General features: G+C 44.6%; 1 protein-coding gene across 17 annotated transcripts in view; it reads left to right on the plus strand.

The window, feature by feature from the left end:
* Nucleotides 1-23945, plus strand: part of LOC137424531 (eukaryotic translation initiation factor 4 gamma 3) — a 269017-nt gene that overhangs the window by 191541 nt on the left and 53531 nt on the right. For all 17 annotated transcript variants that reach the window (XM_078775553.1, XM_078775566.1, XM_078775569.1 and 14 more), the window contains 5 exons: nt 860-1096; nt 5322-5426; nt 5573-5741; nt 19961-20055; nt 20637-20733. In XM_078775553.1, the coding sequence (XP_078631679.1) occupies nt 860-1096; nt 5322-5426; nt 5573-5741; nt 19961-20055; nt 20637-20733 (703 nt within the window). The remainder of the gene's footprint in view (nt 1-859; nt 1097-5321; nt 5427-5572; nt 5742-19960; nt 20056-20636; nt 20734-23945) is intronic.

The raw sequence follows: 23945 nt of genomic DNA on the forward strand, positions 1-23945 counted from the left end.
TTTGACCTTCACAAGCACATGGTCAGATGAGCCAGTTGGGCAGAAGATGATAAAGATGCATTGGTGGGGAAGTTGGCCATCACCAAATCCAGAAGGAAAGATTTTCCATTTGGAGAGATCCAGGTGGGAAAATTCATGGATTCAGTCATTCCCATGACGTCACAGAAGTCCTTTGCAGAAGTGACATGGCTGGTGAGAGAGATACCAACACCCAGCCAATTAGCATGGTGACAATTGAAGTCACCACATGAAAGGGAGAGAGAGAGAGTTGGGATGACTAATTAAGAGTTGGTCCATGTTGAGAGAGAGAGAGAGAGATATAGATATATGGAGTCGTCACTGTTGGGAGGACGGTACAACACAGCCAAGCATGAGGTGTGAGCAAAGAGGGAATGTCACAGCCAGCCAAAACTCCTGAGGTTTGGGAGGTGTTAGAGCAGTACACGGCAAGTATTACAACCACCACCAAGGATGCACCAACTCAGCATATTTGTGGAAAATCGGAAATTATTTACTGTTTGAGTTCAATCGTACCACGATGTAACCCTTAAACAATAGGAAAATGCCAGTCAACTCCTGGGTGTGACGTCATGACTAAGCATGAATAAGATGATGATTTCGACTTTTAATGGCGAAATTACCGACTTTAGAAACCGGGAAAATATGCATCATTTTTATTTTGGAGGGCAGCAAGGGATAGATTATGTGTCAAGGGTGGTCTGAGCATTTGGGATTCCCCTTTAAAGATTGTTTTTGTTTGTGTAAAACTGAAGTAAACTTGTGATGAGCAACAACGTACCCTACACTTTATGCATAATTATCCATATTTGACGTGGAAATGCCCTTGCGGGCTCCTCAGGAAACGGAAAAGACGCGGCTACAAGAGGAACTTGTCGATTCGAGGGACGCGGCCCGGCGGCGTTCGCTTGGCAACATCAGGTTCATTGGAGAACTTTTTAAGCTGAAGATGCTTACTGAACCCATCATGCATGACTGCCTCATCAAGCTGCTGAAGACCCATGAGGAGGAGTCCCTCGAGTGCCTTTGTCGTTTGCTTACGACTATTGGAAAGGACCTCGATTTTGAGAAGGCCAAGGTATGATGCACATTAGCTCTTTTATTTATTTATTTTTTGTATACAAGATCGAGGCTCGTGAAAGAGCTAACATTAATCACAAAAAAATCAAACAGATAAACAACAACAACAGGCATTTTAAGGCCATTTTCCCTGCAAGAGTGGGGGTTAGCCTTGCGGTCCCCATGACAGACATATAATATAACAGACATATAACATACAGACATATAAAAAATCAAACAGACACATAAAACATATAATAAGGGGAGCGGTAGACAAGAGGGGAGAGAAGGGGAAGCACACAAACACAACATTTGAGAGCAGGGACATCGGGAGATCTGTGGGAGGGAGAGGGCTTGGGGGGAGGAGGTGTGGGAAGGGGAGGGGGAGAAGTATAAAACACAAGGACACTGCAAGGACTTCTTGGAAAGAAGTTGGTATTTCAAAAAAGTGGATCTGGGGTGAATTAGCAGGGGTAGAAAAGATCAAGGTTTTGGATGGGGGAAGATGAGAGATAGTGGTGAACAGCTGTTTTAAAGACCTGGAGGGAGGAGAATGATTGAAGAGAGTGAGGGAGTTTCTTCCAGAGGCGGGAGAAAAGAGGAATGAAGGAGGGAAGGTGAGCAGAGATTCTTGATTTTGGCAGTTTAACCATAAGAGGGTTGCTGGCAGATCTTGTGCGACCTGTAGGAATATTTGGGGGACAGAGCCCAGAGAGAGCTGGGGGGCAAGGCCGGAGAGGAGTCGGTGGAAGACAGAAAGACCACCAACCTGCCTGTGGTGAGTAAGTGATAGGCCCTTGGAGTTAGCTTCATCGCGGGAGATTCCAATGATTCTGAAAGCTTTGGTTTCAACAGCGTGAAGCCGAGCTAGTGGTGAGGCAGGAGCATCGGCCCAGAGGGGAGAACAGTATTCCATTGAGCGGCGGATGAAAGCCTTGTATGTGGTGAGGAGCTCAGGTGTGCCAAGGAAGGACTTTGCACGACGGAGGATGCTCAGTCGGTGACTGGCTTTGGAGGCCAGATTAGAAATGTGTTTTTCCCAGGAAAGATCATGGCAGATAGTGAGACCCAAAGGCTTGAGTGACAGAACTTCTTGGAGAGGATTGTTCAGAAAGTAGATGGGAGGGTTGTCCAGTCGGTCGTTTTGGAGAGACACAGTAAGAGTGTGAGATTTGTCAGGATTGAAAGACATGTTCCACTTGTTTGACCAGTCTGTGATTATTTTGTCCAGGTCTGCAGAGAGTGAGTTGGCTGCAGACTGCCGATCTGAGGGATGAGGAATGGAGCGGCAGAGAGTGGTCATCAGCAAAGAGATAGGATTTTCAAGAGATTCAGAGAGATCATTGATGCAGACCAGAAAAAGCACAGTGCCCTGAACACTGCCTTGGGGAACTCCAGCCTGAACAGGAAGAGGAGATGAGAGAAACCCATTCAGGGCCACACGTTGACTGCGACTAGAGAGGAAGTCCGCCAGCCATGCGTGGAGATTTCCATGGATACCAAAGGAGGAGAGTTTGGTGAGCAGAGTGGGGTGCCAGACTGTATCGAAGGGACGTGATATGTCAAGGGAGACAGCTCTAATTTCCTGTTTGGCATTGAGGACCTCCATCCATTGTTGAGACAGCAGAAGCAGCATGTCCAGAGTAGAGTGACCTGGTCTGAAACCAAATGGATGGTCAGATCAAGCCATTCGAGAAGAGGAAAGATTTGATATCCGAAGCAATGATGGAATTCCATGACTTTGCTGATAATTGGGAGAAGGCTGATTGATCTGTAGTTGCAATTATCTTTTTTTGTGGAAAGCAGTGATGTTGGCTCATTTCCAAGCTGATGGCAGATGACCTTGATCAAAAGCGAGGGTGAAGAGTACAGAGAGAGGGAGTGAAAGAGCGGCAGAGCAGGATTTTAGGACCCGTGGGTTGATGCCATCTGGTCCAGTTGCAGAATCAGAGTCGAGGATTGAAAGAAACTTCTCCACCTTGTCAGGAGAAAAGGACACAGAGTCCAGGAAGCAGTTGGGTACGGTGGGTACAGAGAGGGATGGGTTTGGGACTCAAGATTTTGAGGCAAACACAGAGTTGAGGCATTCAGCTTTTTCACTTGCGGAGTCAGCTGTGTAGCCGTTTGAGGTAAGTGAGGGGATGGAGGGTGAACAAACACCAGAAACAGATTTGACCAGATGCCACCAGGATTTGGAAGAGGGAGACAGGTTTGAGAGTAGAGAGATATTGTTTCCTGGCTCTCCTGAGGGTGGACACACACTTGTTTCAGGTTTTCTGAAAGGAAATGAGATTTCCTTCCGTTGGATTTGCTTTCCAGGAGGCGAAGGCAAGTTGTTTCTGGGCAACTGCCTCACCACAAGAATCCGTGTGCCATGGACGGGAGGAAGGGTATGACAACTGAAGACGAGATGGGATAAATCTGTGCATGAGAGAGAGAGCGATTTACTTTGGAAGAATTCCCAGGATGAGTTGATGTTAGAGGCGGTAGAGATGGGAGACCAGTCCAGATGATTGATGGCTGCTTGAAGACCGTGGCAGTTGGCCTGAGTGAAATGCCAGACTCGTCGACGCTGAGGAAGCTCTCTGAGAATGGCCAGAGAGATATCCACTTTAACAAGCACATGATCAGATGAGCCGATTGGAGCACAAGAAGAGCAGCAGACATTTGCAGGGAAGTTGGTCATAACCAAGTCTAGAAGAGAAGATCCCCCGTTGACTGAGATCCGGGTCGGAAAATTGACAGATTGTGTCAGTCCCAATGAGTCGCAGAAGTCCTTTGCTGAGGAGCCATGGCTGGTGAGAGAGGTACCCACACCCAGCCAACTGGCATGATGACAATTCAAATCACCACATATGCGGAAGAGAGAGTTGGGATGATAAGATAGAAGTTGGTCCATATTATCAGATGGCGAGATGTAGATGGAGTCATCACTGTTTGGTGGACGGTACAACACACATATGAACAAAAGTGGGAGCGAAGGGGAAGCCGTAGCCAGAGGTACTCTTGGGGGTGAGGTGGAGAGAGGGCAGTGCAGGGAGAGTGAGGAAGAGAGTTTTGATAAAGATAGCAACCCCACCACCAGGACGAGGCTCAGGTCTATCATACCGGAGGAGGGAGTAACCCGGGAGAGATATTAAGGAATCGGTGACATCATGAAGGAGGAAAGTTCATCGAGAGGCTCAGATTGAAGAGCATCAACAGCATATTCGTGTGCAGCAGCAATTGAGTGATGTGAAGGACAAAGACAAATCCGGCAGAGTTCCTTCTGGACCGCACTCGCATAGTAAGGAGCTGCCGTTGGTTCACATTTTGGATTTGCAAGCTCAACTAATTCTCGGCCTTCGTTTGTGCTGGAATGGTTTGTTGTGACGCCATATCGGAACCTCATGCTGTATTGGATTCAGCTCAGTTTTGCCATACATATGTACGATAACTGTAATTTATTTTTGGAAATTGAGCTTTTCTCCCAATCGTGACTTCTTTTTTTTTGTTGGAGAACTTTGAAGCGGGTTTGATATTTTGGAAAATATCCTTAGACCTCAAATGTTGTTGTCTGAAGCCACCCGCCACAAAGCCTGTCCTTCCTCTTGGCTGGTTGTTGTCCAGTGGTGAGCTGAAAGTGAGCAGCCAGGGCAGGAAGCAGACTGACTCTGTGCCTTTGGGTTATCCTGTGCCAAAAACCCTGTGCACATTTGATGCAGAAATTATTGAATTTCCTCATTTGTATAATAATATAAACCATTTGCTGTATCTAGTCACTTGTTCAGGCATTTCATAATGTAGGGGTGACCATTGGGTTATATTTTTGGCAGTGAGAATTTCTGTTAGTCTCCTGAGTTCTTAGCTTAAGTGGCAACTGGACTGCTGCCAACTCGTGCATATTTTTGGTGAGATAGTTTTTCTCTCTCTCAAGGTTTTTTCTTTGTGCTGTTTGCGGCAGAGGCTCAAGCCAGCATGACTATGGGAAATTATTTGTGCTGGCCAAGGAGGGACGGATTAATCCCCAAACCTTAATGATTGTAATGGCAAACAAACAAATCCACAAGCAGACACTTCTTGAATCATATATACACGAGACTGCTCATTGCAGCGTTGATTGCAAAAATATTTTAAAGATTGTATGTGGGAATCTTATCATATCTTATCAAAGGTACGTTCATCCTTTTCTTTTTTTAACACGAGTAATGCAAAATCTCCAACCTTCCTTCTATTGATGTTTTGGTGCCGTTTCCCATGCACAGCCAAGAATGGACCAGTACTTCCAGCAAATGGGCAAGATTGTAAAGGAAAGAAAAACGTCATCACGAATTCGCTTTATGGTGCAAGATGTGGTGGAACTGCGTATGGTGAGTTGATGGTGTCTCACTCGATTCACATTGTCTGATGATGCTGTTCTTTCTTTCTCTCTGTTTCTATACCCGTAACTCTAGACGTGGCTTTTTAAATTAAGAACAGGGGAAAAAAAAAATTGCTTTCTTTTCTCTTTCTACAGACGGGCTGGGTGCCACGGCGAGGTGACCAAGGCCCCAAGACGATCGAGCAGATCCATCGAGAGGCTCAGATTGAAGAGCATCAACAGCATATTCGTGTGCAGCAGCAATTGAGTGGTGTGAAGGACAAAGACAAACGCGGCAGAGTTCCTTCTGGACCGCACTCGCATAGTAAGGAGCTGCCGTTGGTTCACATTTTGGATTTGCCAGCTCAACTAATTCTAGGCCTTCGTTTGTGCTGGAATGGTTTGTTGTGACGCCGTATCGGAACCTCATGCTGTATTGGATTCAGCTCAGTTTTGCCATACTATACATACACTACTGGTCAAAAGTTTTAGAACACCTCAATTTTTCCAGTTTTTATTGAAAATTCAAGTCCAGTGAATAACCTGAAATGGTACAAAGGCAAGCAGTAAACTGCTCGAGGTAAAAAAAAAAAAAAAGTTTAGGTTAGCAAAAACGTGAAAATAATGTTAATGGCACAGTTATATTGTAAAAGAAAAAAAGAAAAAAAAAAGGCCTTCTTCAGGGAACAAGTAATGGGTTAACAACTTACAGCTGTTCTGCAGCAATGTAAGTAAATTCAGCCTTGAAAGTTAATGCAAACAATTCCTGCAGGTGTCCCAACCTCTGCTGATTACTTGATTACAAACCCCTTGTCTGTATAAAAGCAGTATTGGAACAGACTGTTATTACACCCTCTGAAGCATTATTTGGACAATATTGCACTGCAGGAAGTAGTATATTGGAAACTGGAGGAAACTCTGACAGGAAGAGGTCTAGCAGACCCAAAGCCACAACAGAATTAGAAGACAAGTTTCTGAGAGCTAACAGCTTGCATGATAGGCGGCTCACAGGACAACAGCTTCAAGCACAGCTTAACACTGGTCGAAGTGAGCAAGTCTCAGTTTCAACTGTGAAGAGAAGACTTCGAGCTGCAGGTTTGACAGGTCGAGTAACAGTAAGAAAGCCATTGCTAAGATGGCAAAATAAGAAAAAGAGGCTTGCCTGGGCCATGAAGCACTGCCAGTGGACTACTGAAGACTGGAAGAAGGTCTTATGGACCGATGAATCAAAATTTGAAATCTTTGGTTCATCACGCAGGGTTTTTGTACGCCGTCGAGTAGGCGAAAGGATGGTTCCTCAGTGTGTGACACCAACTGTCAAACATGGAGGACGAAGGGTGATGGTCTGGGGTTCTTTTGCTGGATCCAGAGTCGGCGACTTGCACAGAGTGACTGGCACCCTGAACCAAAAGGGCTACCACAGCATTTTGCAGCGCCATGCAATACCCTCTGGTATACGCCTAGTTGGTCAGGGGTTTATCCTACAGGAAGATAATGACCCTAAACACACCTCCAGGCTATGTCAAAACTACCTTCGAGGAAAAGAACAAGACGGTAGGCTTCAAATCATGGAATGGCCAGCAGTCTCCAGACTTAAACCCCATTAAGCTGGTTTGGGATGAACTGGACAGAAGGGTGAAAGCAAAGCAACCGACAAGTGCAACACATTTATGGGAACTTCTGCAACAGTGTTGGGAAGAACTTCCCGAACAATATTTGATTTCCATTGTATTGTAGGCTTGCTTGTACCTTGTACCTTGCAGGTTTTTAGAGATGGCGGCTGTGCATGTGTGAGATCACGGAGCTCGCGACGCGGCCTTGCTTCCTTCTCACCACGGACTGAGAGCACGGTCATTGGATGCTCAAAAACGTTAATTCCAGGAATTGTACGGCTCCGGAAAGATACGAACGTTGATCTCGATTAACCCACACAAGGTTTTGGACAACTGCTGGGCTCTTGGAAGCTGAAGGCCGCATTGGGCGTGACGGTAGAGAATCGAAAGGAGGCCGTCTAATCTGCTCGCCTCACGCTTGTTGTGTCTTCGACGCGCGGTGTTCGACACCACCATTTTGGACCACTTCCCGCATGAGTGGCTAACCCAGTTTCAACAGCCGCCAAGCTCCTGAAAGTACTCTTCGGGACACCAAGCTAAGTGCCGGCTGAAGGGGTTTATTTTCATTTTATCTTTCCCTTGACGCCGAGGAGTTCTGGAAATCTCGCAAGATTGTGAAAGAAAACATGTCATTATTTACTTTTAACAATGCGTATAAAGCAAGTCGTATAAAGCATCGGGGCCTGGCGAAGCGTGCGGGCGGACGGTGGGCTTCCTCGCGCCGGAGCTTGGAGCCGCGTGTGGACGGTGGACAAGACGACGGACAGATACCACATTTCCCCACACGAGGTTTTGGACAACTGCTGGGCTCTTGGAAGCTGAAGGCCGCATTGGACTTGACGGTAGAGAATCGAAAGGAGGCCGTCTAATCTGCTCGCCTCACGCTTGTTGTGTTTTCGACGCGCGGAGTTCTACAACGCCATTTTGGACCACTTCCCGCATGAGTGGCTACCCCAGTTTCAACAGCCGCCAAGCTCCTGAAAGTACTATTTGGGACGCCAAGCTAAGTGCCGGCTGAAGGGGTTTATTTTCGTTTTATCTTTCCCTTGACACCACCCCCCCCCCACCCCCCCATCCCCCAGAATTTCCATGTTTTAAACGTTTCCCGGTGTATACCCTGGATAAGAATAGGTACACCGTATCCCTGCCTGTCGTAAGAGACGACTAAGAGGGTTGGCGTCAGGAAGGGCATCCGGCCATAAAAACATTGCCTCAAAAAGGGAACCATGACAATTACAACTACATATGGGCAGGGTACAGCCCGAAGTGATCGGTTTCTGAGGTTTGGGACATGGAATGTAGGACAATGACAGGGAGATCAGGAGAAGTGGTGGAAGTATTGGTCAGAAGAAGAGTGGACATATGTTGTGTGCAAGAGACGAGATGGAAGGGAAGTGGTGTGAGAATGGTGAAGGGTAGGCAGGGACAGAAATACAAGTTTGTGTGGCAAGGCTGCCCGGAGGGCGTGAATGGTGTTGGTGTCCTGTTTTCTGAGGAGTTTGTAGACAGTGTGGTGAGTGTGACTAGAGTGAGTGATAGGTTGATGATGGTGAAAATGATAATTGGAAAGCTCTTGGTGAACGTCATCTCGGGATATGCTCCGCAGGTTGGTCGAAGCGATGAAGAAAAGGACAAGTTCTGGTGTGCGATAGAGAAGCTGATGGAAAACGTGAAAGATGAGGAAGTTGTTGTGGTAGGAGGAGACCTAAATGGATATGTGGGAAGGAGTATGGATGGTTTTGACGGAATTCATGGGGGTTACGGATATGGTGTGAGAAATGGAGAAGGTGAAAGGATTTTGGAGTTTGCTGATGGAGCTGATTTGTTGATTTGTAATACTCAGTTCCAGAAAGAGGATAATAAGCTTGTTACATACACGTCAGGTGGGTCGACGACAACCGTTGACTACCTGATGGTGCGTAGGCGAGATAGGGGGCACCTCCGGGACACAAAGGTGATCCCGGGGGAGGAGGCTGTTTCACAGCACCACTTGGTTGTCTGCGACGTAAGGGTGAAAGGTGCGAGGAGAGCTCGGCGGGTGAAGTACCAACCGAGAATGAAGGTGTGGAGGTTGAAAGAGGTGACAGTAAGGGAGGCATTAAAAGAGAGGCTGAGTAGGGTCAAGGATGATGTGGTTGAGCTTGAAAGTGGTTGGATGTCAATGAAAGCTTGTCTGTTGGGAGCCGTTGGTGAGGTATGTGGATGGACAAAAGGACCACCGAGGCACTCGGAAACATGGTGGTGGGATGATGAAGTTGGAAAGAGGATTGACGAGAAGAGGAAGAAGTTCAAGGAGTGGCAGAAGGCGAAGGGTACGGGAGCAGAAACAGCAGAGCATGAAAGTTATAAGGCAGCCAGGAAGGCTGTAAAGAAAGGGGTAGCAAAGGCGCAGGAGGCATGTAGGAAAATGTTCGGAGAACGCTTGGATTCGGAAGAGGGTCAGAAAGCAGTATTCAGGATTGCAAAGCAGATAGCGAAAGAGAGGTGTGATGTGATGGGGGTGAGTTGCTTGAAGGATGAAGTGGGACAAATCGTTGTCGACCCAGATGGAATTAAAGGAAGATGGAAAAGATATATGGAAATGCTGTTGAATACAGAGAATGAATGGGATGGCAACATAGAGAGTAACCCTGTTTTAGGACCGGCAGAGAAGATAACTGAGAAGGAAGTTGAAGAAGCGATAAAAGCAATGAATGGTAGAAAAGCGGGAGGGCCGACGGGAGTTGTGGGAGATATGTTGAAGGCAGCAGGAAGTTGGGGTGTGAAGAGAATGACAGAGATCTGTAATCTGGTGGTGAAAGAAGGCCGCATTCCAGTGGATTGGGAACTGAGTACCCTCATCCCTCTATACAAGGGGAAAGGTGACCCTCTGGAGTGTGGCTCGTACCGAGCGATAAAGTTATTGGAGCATGGAATGAAGGTATTGGAAAGGGTGTTGGAGAGGAGGATAAGGAAGAAAGTGAAGATCGACGAAATGCAGTTTGGATTCATGCCAGGAAGAGGAACGACAGACGTGCTTTTCATTGTGAGGCAGTTGCAGGAGAAGTACATGGAGAAGAGGAAGAAGTTGTTTCTTGGGTTTGTTGATCTGGAGAAAGCATTCGATAGGGTACCACGCAAAGTATTGACATGGGCATTGAGGAAGTTAGGAGTGGAGGAATGGTTGATCAGAGTAGTGATGGCAATGTACAAAAGAGCGTGCACAGCTGTAAGGACGAAGGACGGGAACAGTGGTGAGTTTGAGGTGAAGGTGGGAGTGCATCAGGGGTCGATACTAAGTCCACTACTATTTGTAGCTGTGATGGAGGTGCTGGCTCAGAACGTAAAGGAGGGTTTACCGTGGGAGTTGTTGTATGCAGATGATCTGGTGTTGATTGCGGAAAGTATGGATGGACTGAAGGAAAAGATGAACACGTGGAAGGAATATATGGAGACAAAAGGTCTGAAGGTGAATATCGGAAAGACGAAGGTGATGGCAAGTGGTAAAGCATGTGGTGAGGTGGAAAGAACTGGGAAGTGGCCCTGTGCTGTGTGTAGGAAGGGTGTCGGAGTGAACTCCATTCAATGTACAATGTGCGCTGAGTGGGTTCATCAAAAATGTAGTGGTCTGAGAGGGTCATTAACCAGTGTGGCAGCTACATTCAAATGTAAGGTGTGCACAGAGGGAGCTGCAGATGGAGGAAATGTTGAGTTGGATCTTGGAGACGGCGTGAAGCTGGAAGGTGTGAAAACATTTTGCTACCTCGGAGACATGCTGAATGGAGAAGGTGGATCAGACTCGGCAACGGTTGCTCGAGTGAGATGTGCATGGAAGAAGTTTCGGGAACTGGGTGGCGTGCTGATGATGAGGGGAGTGTCGTTGAAGCTGAAGGGAAAGGTGTATGCTGCATGTGTGAGAAGTGTTATGATTTATGGGAGCGGGACATGGGTAATGAACGTAGAGCAGCAACGAAGGTTGGAAAGGGTGGAAATGCGAATGGTTCGGTGGATGTGTGGAGTATCGTTGAGAGAGAGGAAGACAAATGATGAATTGCGAAAGATGATGGGAATAGAGCCTGTGATTGATGCTGTGAAGAGGAACAGGTTGAGATGGTTTGGTCATGTGTTGAGGAAGGATGAAAGTGACTGGTTGAGAAGAGTGATGGAAATGAATGTAGAAGGAAGCAGAGGACGAGGAAGACCGAAAAAGACTTGGCTAAAGATGGTGGAAGAAGAAATGCGGGCAAGGGGGTTAACAAGGAGAGATGCAGAAAATAGGGCAAAATGGAGAAGATTGTCATGGGGACTGCAAGGCTAACCCCCGCTCTAGCAGGGAAAATGGCCTTTAAAATGCATGTTGTTAAAATGCATGTTGTAGAAAGAATGCCACGAGTGTGTTCGGCGGTTGCATCTGCAAAAGGTGGCTACTTTGCCGAGTCAAAAATTTAAATTAAATTTTGTTAAACAAAATAATTCTATGATTTCTTTTTATCTCCAATTGTTTATTTGTTCTATGCTTAATTTCAGAGTACATTGAGACATTAAACTGCGTAAATTTCAATAATAACCGGAAAAATTGAGGCGTTCCAAAACTTATGACCGGTAGTGTATGTACGATGACTGTAATTTATTTTTGGAAATTGAGCTTTTCTCCCAATCGTGACTTCTTTTTTTTTGTTGGAGAACTTTGAAGCGGGTTTGATATTTTGGAAAATATCCTTAGACCTCAAATGTTGTTGTCTGAAGCCACCCGCCACAAAGCCTGTCCTTCCTCTTGGCTGGTTGTTGTCCAGTGGTGAGCTGAAAGTGAGCAGCCAGGGCAGGAAGCAGACTGACTCTGTGCCTTTGGGTTATCCTGTGCCAAAAACCCTGTGCACATTTGATGCAGAAATGATTGAATTTCCTCATTTGTATAATCATAGAAGCTATTTGCTGTATCTAGTCACTTGTTCAGGCATTTCATAATGTAGGGGTGACCATTGGGTTATATTTTTGGCAGTGAGAATTTCTGTAAGTCTTCTGGGTTCTTAGCTTAAGTGGCAACTGGACTGCTGCCAACTCGTGCATATTTTTGGTGAGGTCGTTTTTCTCTCTCAAGGTTTTTCTTTGTGCTGTTTGCGGTAGAGGCTCAAACAAGCATGACTATTGGAAATTGTTTGTGCTGGCCAAGGAGGGATGGGTTAATCCCCAAACCTTAATGATTGTAATGGCAAACAAACAAATCCACAAGCAGACACTTCTTGAATCATATATACACAAGACTGCTCATTGCAGCGTTGATTGCAAAAATATTTTAAAGATTTTATGTGGGAAAACATTATCTCAACCAAAAAATTCGAAGTACTTCTCTTGTATGCAGCATTTTTGGTGTTGTTGAGTGAATCTGCTGCTGCTGCGAACCAAATATTTTGAGGATGGTAAATGTGGGAAGTGACAACATGTAGTCTGTGATGTGTGAAAACTGGATCACACAGGTACACTCCAACTCTTTGCAAAGGTTGATATTTTGCCTTGTTTATTTATCGTCATGCCAAATGATAGCCAAACAAATGGGAAGGACTCGCCAGTGGGCTGAATTGCAATGCCGGAAATTAGCACTGTTTCGAGTGATTCTGTAATCGTTGCATGCAGTAGTCGTTTGTTGATGACGAACGACCCTTATGTATCTAAACATTATTCAGCTTGACAACTTTGGTTAAAACCGAAATTACGTACAAGACTGCTGCCTCGATCGCTCCCAAAAATAAAAATAACCCCGCTTGCGTACATGAAGCAAAAACATGCCTTCTCCATGTGCATTGTGCATATATAATACATCGTGGTTATATAGCTCAGGTGATTCAAATTGTGAATACTAGCAACGGTACCCACCCTATGGGTGTGGCTTCAATTGGGAGGCCCAAATGAAAAGGCAAAATATCATAAATTGAAGGGTTTTAAAAATATTTTAAACGATTTATGGAAACCTTCCTTAAATAATATCACACGCAAATCATCAAAATCTCAACAGTATTTGTAGAATTTCAATAAAAGCTACATCACTGTTCATATCGGTAAATATTATTCCATCGTGTTTGGAAAAACTGGAAAATTGGAAAAATTGGAATAATTGGGAAATTGGGGGGAAACAATGGAAAAACAATATAGCCTATTTTACTCCAGGGGGTCCCAAGATTACCCACCCAAAATTTTGTTGCGATCGGTTCAGCCGTTTTTGCGGTACCTGGGAACAGAACAGACGGACAAACATTTGGTGAATTATAGTAAGATGACACTTCCGAAGACGTATTAGGATTACCAGAAAACCAACATGGTATTGTTGTTCTCCTCCTCTTCTCTTTATAAGGAATGAGGTTAGATGGTACCAAGCTTCTTCCCTGCATTGACCACGATACTCCTCCACTTTCCTCTGTCCTCAGCCAACTCTCTCCACCCTCCAACCTCCCCCACCTTAATGATATCTCTCTTCACACAATCCTTTCATCTCAACTGCGATCTACCTCTTTTCCTCCTACCTTGTGCCCTCAACCTATCTGCTCTCTTTGCCATTCTCTCTTCCCCCCATCCGCACCAAATATCCAGCACATCTCAACCGACATTTCACCAATCTCCTGGTCAAGCTCATCTCCACACCATTCTCCTCCCTCAGTTCATCCATTCTCCTTCTATCCACCCTCTTCACCCCAACAATCCTCCTCATGCAGTTGTTCAGTTGTTCGCGCAAACCTGCAGCCTCTGTTGTTGTCTCTCTGTCAGTGCCACCTTCTACAGACTGTAAAGGTAGGCCGGTGTTACACAAGACATCAGAACCTTTCCTTTAAATCTTATTTACATCTTTCTCTCTGCCATTACACCGTCCACCTTCCTCCACGCATTTGCTCCCACCTGTATATCCAGCCTCCTCCACCACAACAGCCAGATCATCCGCATACAATATCCTCCCCAGGATAAATTTAATGTTCATATTCGTGCTTACGAGCTCCATCGCCATGATAAGCAGGAGTGAGCTGAGATCGCTTCCCTGCCTCGAACTGATGTTCACATTGAACTCCTTCGATATCCCAGGACCAACCAAAACTCTTCCCTTCGTTCCTTCGTACAACCCTTCCACCAACCTAACTTCTGCTTCCAGCTCTTCTATTTATCTTGGTGTCGCCATCACCATCTCTCTCGGGATGTATGATATGGTGGACGTATGATATTCTTCCTGACAACAATTGTGGGTTAAGTTAAGCCAGCATGCCTGCCAATGGGTTTTAATGTTTCTAATGCATGCAGCATCATTACGTTTGTACCTGCGACATGTTGCAGGCCTACAAGAGCTTTGCATTGCTGCTGCTGCTGTTGTTGCGGTTCTTGTTGTGGGTTGATTTTGGAAATGTTCACCCATTGGTCAGAAAGCTGCCAGACCACACCCACATCTGTCGTTTAATTCCACCCACCATAGGACTGACACGAAATTATATGGCCGCCATCTTGTTTCCTGGTGGGCCTAACAAAGTAGGACAGTGTATAAACAGCAGAGACCTATGTCTCTGCTGTTTATACATTGTCCTGCTTTGTTGCATCAGATTTCCATTGGCTTTGTTTGGGTCGAGTGTTTAAATTATTATAAGGTTTAATCAAGCCCGTACACGCTTCCCTAAAAAATATTAGCATTACGTAATTTTTGAACGTAGCCATATGCACGTTAAATGCGCTTTTCCCAATCTGCCTATTACCGGATTTTAAAAGCCAATTCAGTCCTGCTTAATGGTAAAGTACCATACCTCGAATGACCACGTCGTACAGGTTTTTATGGCCAAAAGGTTTATTACCACAGAGCGGGAGGCTGGAAACTTGGTAACTGAATGCACCTCTGACATTTTTGAGGCCTGAACCTATATCTACTGCAATCTATATACCCCACAGAGGATAATAGCATAACCCTTCCGGCCCTCCTGTTTGGAGTGGGTGCACTCGTTGCCTGAAACCAGACCCAGTTGTCAGTGAGATTTGTAATTGATATTGAACCAGACCATGAAGACCCTTGGAGATGAATTGTAAATACCTTCAACAGAAAGGATGCGGAAGTTGAGTGGACAGATGAGGTAAAAAATATATATTGTGTCGCAGGTTGTGACCACAGTGCGGTCATTGTTAATATACAAGATACTGTACGGTACAGGGTGTATGATAAGTCGATATCCAATTTAAAATTGTTGTAGTAGCTTTATTTATGAACCAATTTCAATGAAGCAAAATGTAAATGATGGTCTCCAATGGGATTTTAGGATGAACTGGTTCAAAAAACCTTGTTGAACTGGAGAGGAGAATCACCAATGTTCTCACTGACGTTCCTCAAAACATGGTGCGATCAGCAGTAGCGAATGTGTGCCAGTCCTATTAAGGAAATCTATTGATAGTGCTGGAGGCATACGAGGAGGTTTAAGGAATTGTGCATAAAACCTCACTGGATACTTTCATTTACAGTTTGTTTCATTAAAATCGGTGATTGAAAATTGGGTATTGACTTATCATACACGCTGTAGTACAATTACAGATGTATCCGTCCTTCCCTCTGATGTTGCCATCTTACATCACAATGCAATGGTGCAACTCAAACTCCTGTAAAAGCGGGGCTGCTGTCGGCCATGTCGAGCGGATTGAGTGGGACGGCCTTTTGAATTTCACCATTGCATTGTGATGAAAGATGGCAACATCAGGGGGAAGGACGGGATGCAGGGAGATTTTCATCGTAAGAAATTATAGAAAAATGAGGAACCACATTTGCAAAATTGGTTTATAATTGTCAACCAATTGCATTAATGGCGTTTAACTTTTGCATGTTTGGAGTTGAATCTAGACTAAGGAAAAGCCATATTAATTCCATTGTGTGAGAAGTGCTGACATTTTAAATGACTGAAGGCAAGTTTGATTTTACTTATCATTATTATTAGGGTACCCCTCCCTTTCAGGCAATGATACCCGGTTGTTTTTGTTCAGATTATTCTTATTATTCTTCCTCCATGGTTTTGTGGGTCTATTCCCTTTAAAATTCATTTTCTCTGCAAACGTTGGTCCTAATGACACTAAATTTTCACCATAGGAGCGGCTCTACCTGCAGAATTTTTAATGCTAATTATTATGTCATAGGTCATGACCTGGTGTTGGTGTTGGCTCAGCGGTTAGGGTGCTGCCTTGGGATCCTAGTATCCTGGGTTCGAATCCCGGAAGATCGCTGAATTAATGCCAGGGGGGTTGACTCAGCCTGTCATCCTTCCGAGGTCGGCAAATTGAGCACCAGCTTGCTGGGATGAATGATCCTGGTGTGTACCCCGATTTAGAATAGGTACACTGTATCCCTGCGCATCGTAAGAGCGTGACCAAGGGTTGGCGTCAGGAAGGGCATCCGGCCATTAAAACATTGCCTCAAACAGGGAACCATGATTGTCATGGGGCCCCGCAAGGCTAACCACCGCTCTAGCGGGGAAAAATGGCCTTAAAACGATCCTTCATTATTCATTCATATTTAAAGCCCAACAATTAATTCAGTTTTATAAAGCGGACGTCATGTGTCATGCGTGTCCGATGAAAGTGGGGTTGTATCAAAGCTGGTCGTCGTGTGGTACACGGTCATCATTGTCAGCAGTTGTAAAGTGGCAGTTCGAATTATTATTATTATTATTATTATAATTGTTATTATTATTATTAGGTTTACTCTCCATGAAATGGAGAGTAACCTATTATTATTCCCAAAGTTTTTCTTTTTCTTATTATTATTACTAGGGCATGCCCGTACGTGGGTGCAATGCCCGTACGTGGGTACGTGGGTGCGAGTACGGTGACAACCCCCCCCCCCTCTATTTACATGAAATGGTTTGGTTCATGAAATGTTTTGGTCCATTCGCAACGCCAAAGCGAACGGCGAACGCTTTACATGAAATGGTTTGGTCCATGAAATGTTTTGGTCCATTCGCAACGCCAAAGCGAACGGCGAACGGCTTGCGAGTACAGTGACAATCCCCCCCCCCCCTCTATTTACATGAAATGGTTTTAATTAGTTTTAAAACATAGTTTAACGCCAACATAGCGGCAACATAGTTTGCCAACGTGAAATAAATGAATACGCTCTCAAATGTGCCGTCCGAGGCAGAGTGTGTTCGCCACGTTCGGCACACGCGATAGCTCGCTGCTCTCTGATTGGTTGAATCGTTTTTTGGACATAGCTCGGTAAGTAATTGTCCGATTAATATGAAACCTTGAAAAGGCACATCCTCGGGTCCCCAGCAATATACCTGGCAAGTTTCAAGTATATCGGACCGGTAGTTGTTGAGAAACAGCGGTCGCATACACACACACAGACAGAGATTAGTGGAATTATAGATAGATTATTCTTCCACCCTATTTTGCACCTCCGAAAACTTTAAAATTAAGTTTCTCAGCAACCGCTGGCCGGATTGACAGGAAATTTTCATCAAATGATCGGCTAGGCTCGTATAATTTTTTAATGCGAATTATGACGTCATAGGTCACGTGGTATGGGCACCATCTTGTAAAACACCTTCAACTTTGCCCCTCTATATCTCCGAAACGGCTCAATGGAAAAATTTGAGTAATGGCTCATTCTAAAGAACTCTGCAATGAGACCAAAAAACATGTTTATTGAGTATATAAAAAATGCTAACGTTAAGAGATTAGAATTCGTCAAACACATATTTGCTCCCATGAAAGTGATATTTTTTTCCCTGATCCTTAGTTCAGTTTTTCGAAGTCATACATCACATGGTACGGCCGCCATATTGTTTTTCGTGAAAAACACGAAAACCTCTTTTTCTCTGCAACGACTGAACGGTTCGAGGCCAGACTTTGCAGGCACAATCGCATACCCATGACGAACAAAAATGTCAGCGAGCATGACGTCATGCATCGCATGGTTTCAGAGTTATGACGTTTTTAAGCATAAACTTTTAAAACCAAGCTCCTCCCTCATTTTTGATCCAATCGAGGGGAAACTTCACAGGTGTGTTCAGCATATCAGTCTGCTATGATATCCTTTTGGAATTTGCGATAGGTCACGTGGTTTGGCAGATATCGTTAATTAAACGCAAATATTAAAAACAATTATATCTCTTGAACCGCTTCATTGATCGACGTGAAACTTCATACTCTAGTAGAAGTCATGAAGGGTAACAAGTGTGCAAAATTTCAAGATGATTGGATGTACGGTCTGGAAGCTAGAAGTTGTTATTGCGTGAATAAGAAGAGCCTTCGAGTGTGGGCAATTAATTATTTATCACATGCACAGACATGCAGGCATCGTTTGACACGATCTCACGGGGTAATTTGAACCTCAAATAAAATTCTAATTCCAGATTTGTCAATGGCTGAGGGATATTAACAAACGAATAAACAGATTTGGCTAAATTCCGAGTTTTTTTTAAAAAAGATCCCATATTCACAGAGTTCTGAGAGGCTGAAGAAGAAGACACCTCGCATGGGCTTCTCAGACCAAATAAATAATTATGGCTCTGAGATTTTCAGGTTTATTTTCTTTTAAAAATCGCTTTATCTGCAGTCATTGCACGGATTGACATGAGAAAGAGAGAGATAGGAGAGGAGACGAGACTCTCACTCTTTGTGTGTCTGTGTATGTGTTGCTCTGTGTGCTTGTTTGTGTGTGTGTGTCTGTGTGTGCATGTGGGTGGGTGTGTGTGTGCATGTGGGTGTGTGTGTGTATGTGGGTGGGTGTGTGTGCATGTGTGTGTGTGTGTGTGTGTGTGTGTGTACGTCTGTGTGTGCATGTGTGTCTGTGCGTGTGTTGTTCTGTGTGCTTGTTTGTGTGTGTGTGTCTGTGTGTGTGTGTGTGTGTGTGTGTCTGTGCGTGTGTTGCTCTGTGTGCTTGTTTGTGTGTGTGTGTCTGTGTGTGCATGTGGGTGGGTATGTGTGTGCATGTGGGTGTGTGTGTGTATGTGGGTGGGTGTGTGTGCATGTGTGTGTGTGTGTGTGTGTGTGTGTGTGTGTGTGTGTGTACGTCTGTGTGTGCATGTGTGTCTGTGCGTGTGTTGTTCTGTGTGCTTGTTTGTGTGTCTGTGTGTGCGTGTGTGTGTGTGTGTGTGTGTGTGTGTGTGTGTGTGTGTGTGTGTGTGTGTGTGTGTGCATGTGGTTGTCTGTCTGTGTGTATGTGGGTGTGTGTGTGCGCGCACGTGCGGGGGGGGGGGGGGGGGAGGATTGGGGTGTGCATGTGTGGGGATGTGGCCGTGTGTGGGGATGTGGCCGTGTGTGGGGATGTGGCCGTGTGTGGGGATGTGGCTGTGTGTGGGGATGTGGCCGTGTGTGGGGCTGTGGTGGTGTGGCCGTGTGTGGGGCTGTGGTGGTGTGGCCGTGTGTGGGGCTGTGGTGGTGTGTGTGTGTGTGTGGTGGGATGTGTTTGTGTGTGTGTGTGGGGGGGGAGGGGTGGAGGTGTGTGTGTGTGTGTGTGTGGATGTCCATGTGTGTGTGTGTGGATGTCCATGTGTGTGTGTGTGGATGTTGGTGGGGGGGCGGGTGTGTGGATATATGTGGGTGTGTGGGGGGCGGGGGGGTTGTATATGGGGATGTTTGTGTGTGGGAATGTGTGTTTGTGTGTGTGGATGGGGATGTGTGGGTGTGTTTGTTTGTGTGGATGGGGATGTGTGGGTGTGTTTGTGTGTGGGTGGGTATGTGTATATCGGGGTTGTATCAAAGCATGTCCAATGAAAATGGGCTTGTATGAAAGCGGGAAGGCGGAATAAACCGGTCATCACTGCCAACAGTTTTAATGTGGCAGTTCTAGTTGTTATTATTATTATCATTATGATTATTAATATTATTATTACATTTCATGGATGTGGCCGTGTGTGGGGCCACATCCATTCTTCTTATTTTTGTTTAACTGCCAGATCAATGTGTTGTGCCAGTTGCTCACAATTGTATGGCTGTCCTTCCTTTACAGTGCGCCCTTCGCAGCAAGCTGATGATGGCTGGAACGTCGTGCCCATCAGCAAAGGGAGCCGTCCCATTGATCCATCAAAACTCCCAAAGCTGAAGGTGAGGTGACTTTCATAACTGGAGATTGTTCCAGCAGTTGGCAACCCATTTATACCCCTTCATTTTGTAAATGTGGTCTTTCATTACCTGTGTAGTTAAGAGCTACAAAGTTGCAACAGATGTTTGCTTCAAATCAGAAATTCTTGCTATTACATGTGAATTGAAGAATAAATGCATGATATGCCAAACATGCTTCAAACAAACTTCATGAACTCATAAATGATTTTGACAATGCTTTAGTGTCACAGGAAGTTTTTTTTTCTTTTTCGTGTGTCACTATTTTGATAATGAATCAATTGTCCTCGTTGGTTATATGCAAGAATATCCATAATGTGAGTTGAAAGTGTTTTTTTTATTTTTTACTTTCGCATCCTCCAACCCTGTCAAGTGAAATTATATAATGTGGGCTTCACCAAACCATTTGGACCGTCAAGTCAGGGCTTTTTTTGTTGTTTAAAAGAAATTCTTATCAGCTAGTTTATTTGACTGATGGTATTAGGTCCATCTACTTTTTAATGTGGAAAACACCTTTGATTGTTCCTATCATCTCCCCATATTTTCCCACCGTTCTTTGCACCCAGCCTACAGTAGACGACAGTATTCAACTGGGGCCTGGTGGTCGTATTGGCAATTGGGGGCGAGGAAGCAGTGGAGGCTCGGGCACAAAGCCTGAATCAGGTACCAGTAGCTTGTCTTAATATGACCGAGTTTGTCTTGTAGCAAATTCACGCCTAGCCATCGTGGTATTTGCATTTTCTCTCCAAATTATGTTGGAGCCCTGAAAATTGTAACCAACGAACGAGTTCTCCTGCTTGACCAAGTACAGTATTGTACTCGATGGCACGTCGTGTGATAGTGATATTTATTTTTCATGGACATGATGGAGTCATTTTCTGTCACTGTCAGGCTAAATACGAGTTAAATCTCCTATCATTGTTTCCACATGCCTGTCTTTCTGATACGTCCTCAATCTCATCAGTTTGCTGTGTCTGCGCGTGCCGTCTTTTCGCAAATGTGCCGGTCACACAAGAGCTTACGCAAAATATATTTGGTGATCGTAGCTTCTTTTATAGCCTTAGAATGTCATCTGCCTCGAGCATTCCGCAATTGTGATGGAGATTAATAGCTCGGTAATTTTTTTCTCCGATGTCCGAACTATATCTTGGAGCCGGCAGCGACTTTCAGAATTAAATTTTGCTTCACTAATGGGAATATATATTATGCAGGTTGACATTTTTTGACCTTGATCTATTTTTAATGTCATGACCTAATTGTAGACAATTAACATTTTCACCACCTCTCAACTAAGGTTTGTCCGATCGGAACGAAATTGCTCTCTCTCTCTCTCTGTGGATAACCTAAAGCAAGGCGCATTTATGCTACATTTACATCATGCCCCTCTAGGTTAAAGGTCAAGGTCATATGGCCATCATTGCATTGCGGGCACCATGGGAGGCTTACCCATGGCAATCGTTTTGTGATCTCAGATACAGTCACGTGAAAAAGTAAGTACACCCCATGTAAAGTTTTGACTTTTTCAACATATTTCAACATACAGCTACTTGATCTTCATTTCAACAATATTGACAGATAAAGGTGATATAATATAACAAATATGATGAAACATTTACATTTTGTAGTCCATTGTATAATTTAAATAAACATAAATGCAAATTTCGCATGTGGAACAAGTAAGTACACCCTTGGCTCTAATAGGTGGTATTGCCCCCTTTGGCAGAAACAACCTCAAGTAGGCATTTCTTATAACTGTCTGCCAGTCTCTGACATCGACTGGGAGAAATTTTTGCCCACTCCTCCATGCAGAATTCTTTCAGCTGTGCGATCTTTGAGGGGTTTCTTGCATGCACAGCTCGTTTCAAATCCCCCAACATCTTGATGGGATTTAGATCCGGGCTTTGACTTGGCCATTCAAGAACCCTCCATTTCTTTCTTTTCAGCCATTCCTTGGTGGATTTACTGGTATGTTTAAGGTCACTGTCATGTTGCAAGGTCCACCTTCGGTTGAGCTTCAACTTTCCGACAGATGGCCTCACATTATCCTCAAGCACCCTCTGGTGCAATGAAGAATTCATAGTGGATTATATAATGGTGAGCTGCCCAGGCCCTGATGCAGCAAAGCTGCCCCAAACCATTATATTTCCACCTCCATGCTTTGCAGTTGGCATCACGTTCTTGTGGTCAAATGCTGTCTTTGGTTTTCGCCAAACATGTCTTCTGGTACTGTGGCCAAATAGCTCTACCTTTTACTCATCTGTCCAGAGGACATTGTTCCAGAAGTGCTGGTCTTTGCCTAGGTGTTCATTGGCAAACTTTAGTCTTGCCCTGATGTTCTTTCTGGACAGCAAAGGTTTCCTCCTGGCACACCTCCCATGTAGATCAAATTTGTGCAGCCTCTTTCTAATGGTAGACTCGTGCACTTTGACATCAACAGTGGCAAGAGCTACCTGTCGGTCCCGTGATGACATTCTCGGGTTCTTAGAGACTTCTTTCAGCATCTTGCGGTCTGCTCTCGGGCTGAACTTGCTGGGGCGGCCTGGCCTGAACAAGTTGGCAGTTATTTGGAATCTTCTCCACTTGTAGATGATCTTCCGGACAGTCGAATGATTGATTTCAAATTGTTTGGAGATATTTTTAAATCCCTTCCCAGACTCGTAGGCATCTATAACCTTCTTTCTGAAGGTCTCAGAGAGCTCTTTTGATCTCGGCATTGTGACGCCGCAAACTTCAACAACAAAGAGCAAACCAAACTAAATGTCTGAAGTTTAAATAAGACAGGTTCCTCCAAGATCCTCTCTAACGATGTTCTAATCATTTGCACCTGAGCTGGTGCACCTGATTCTAATGTTAGGTATTTGAAGTAGTGATAAATGTAGGGGTGTACTTCCTTTTTCCACATGCGAAATTTGCATTTATGTTTATTTAAATTATACAATTGACTACAAAATGTAAATGTTTCATGATATTTGTTATATTTTATCACCTTTATCTATCAATATTGTTGAAATGAAGATCAAATAGCTGTATGTTGAAATATGTTGAAAAAGTCAAAACTTTACATGGGGTGTACTTACTTTTTCACGTGACTGACTATAGTTAGTTACCTCTGCCCCCGAGGCTGGAAGGAGGTTATATTTTTACTCCTGTCTTTCTGTGTTTGTTTGTCTGTCTGTGTGAGATTTCTCTAGTTATGGATGGATTCTGATGAAATTTAATGGACAGGTTGGGTATGTGACATGGATGAATTATTCGATTTTGGTGAAGAACTGTATACGAATACTAGAATTTTAACTGATTCTTCACCTTTGAGAGATAGGGCCAAAAACGATAGTATATAACACGGTCTCAAATACTTATGGATGGATTTGGTTGAAATTTGGTGGACAGGTTGGGCGTGTGACAAGGAAGAATTGATTAGATTTTGGTGAAGTTCCGAATCCAGATACGAGAAGTAAAAAAAATTAAAAGTGATTCTTCACCATTGAGAGATGGCGCCAAAAATGACATGTAGCATGATATTTCAAAACGTTGACGAGTTATGACAAAACTTAGTGGATGAGTTGGTTAGGTGACGAGAACAAGCCGATTCGATTTTGTTTAAGGTCGGGATCCAAATCCGGCCTATAAATGGTATACAAAACATAAACTGTTCAGCCTGGCCGAGGTACCGAGTGCCGTTCTAGTTTTGTGATTTCTCATTAGGTAGCACATTGTTCCTCTGCAGCGCATCCAACCCCCAAGCTACACATGTTTTTTATACCTCTGCCCCGAAGGTGGCTGGAGGCATTATGTTTTCAGGTTGTCTGTACGTCCGTCTGTCCGTACGGGCTAAACCTCGTTTTTCTCAGCAACCACATGTCCAATTGAGACGA

Source organism: Myxine glutinosa, chromosome 4 (assembly GCF_964187855.1).
Source record: "Myxine glutinosa chromosome 4, kmMyxGlut1.1, whole genome shotgun sequence".
In the NCBI taxonomy this organism is placed as follows: Eukaryota; Metazoa; Chordata; class Myxini; order Myxiniformes; family Myxinidae; genus Myxine; species Myxine glutinosa.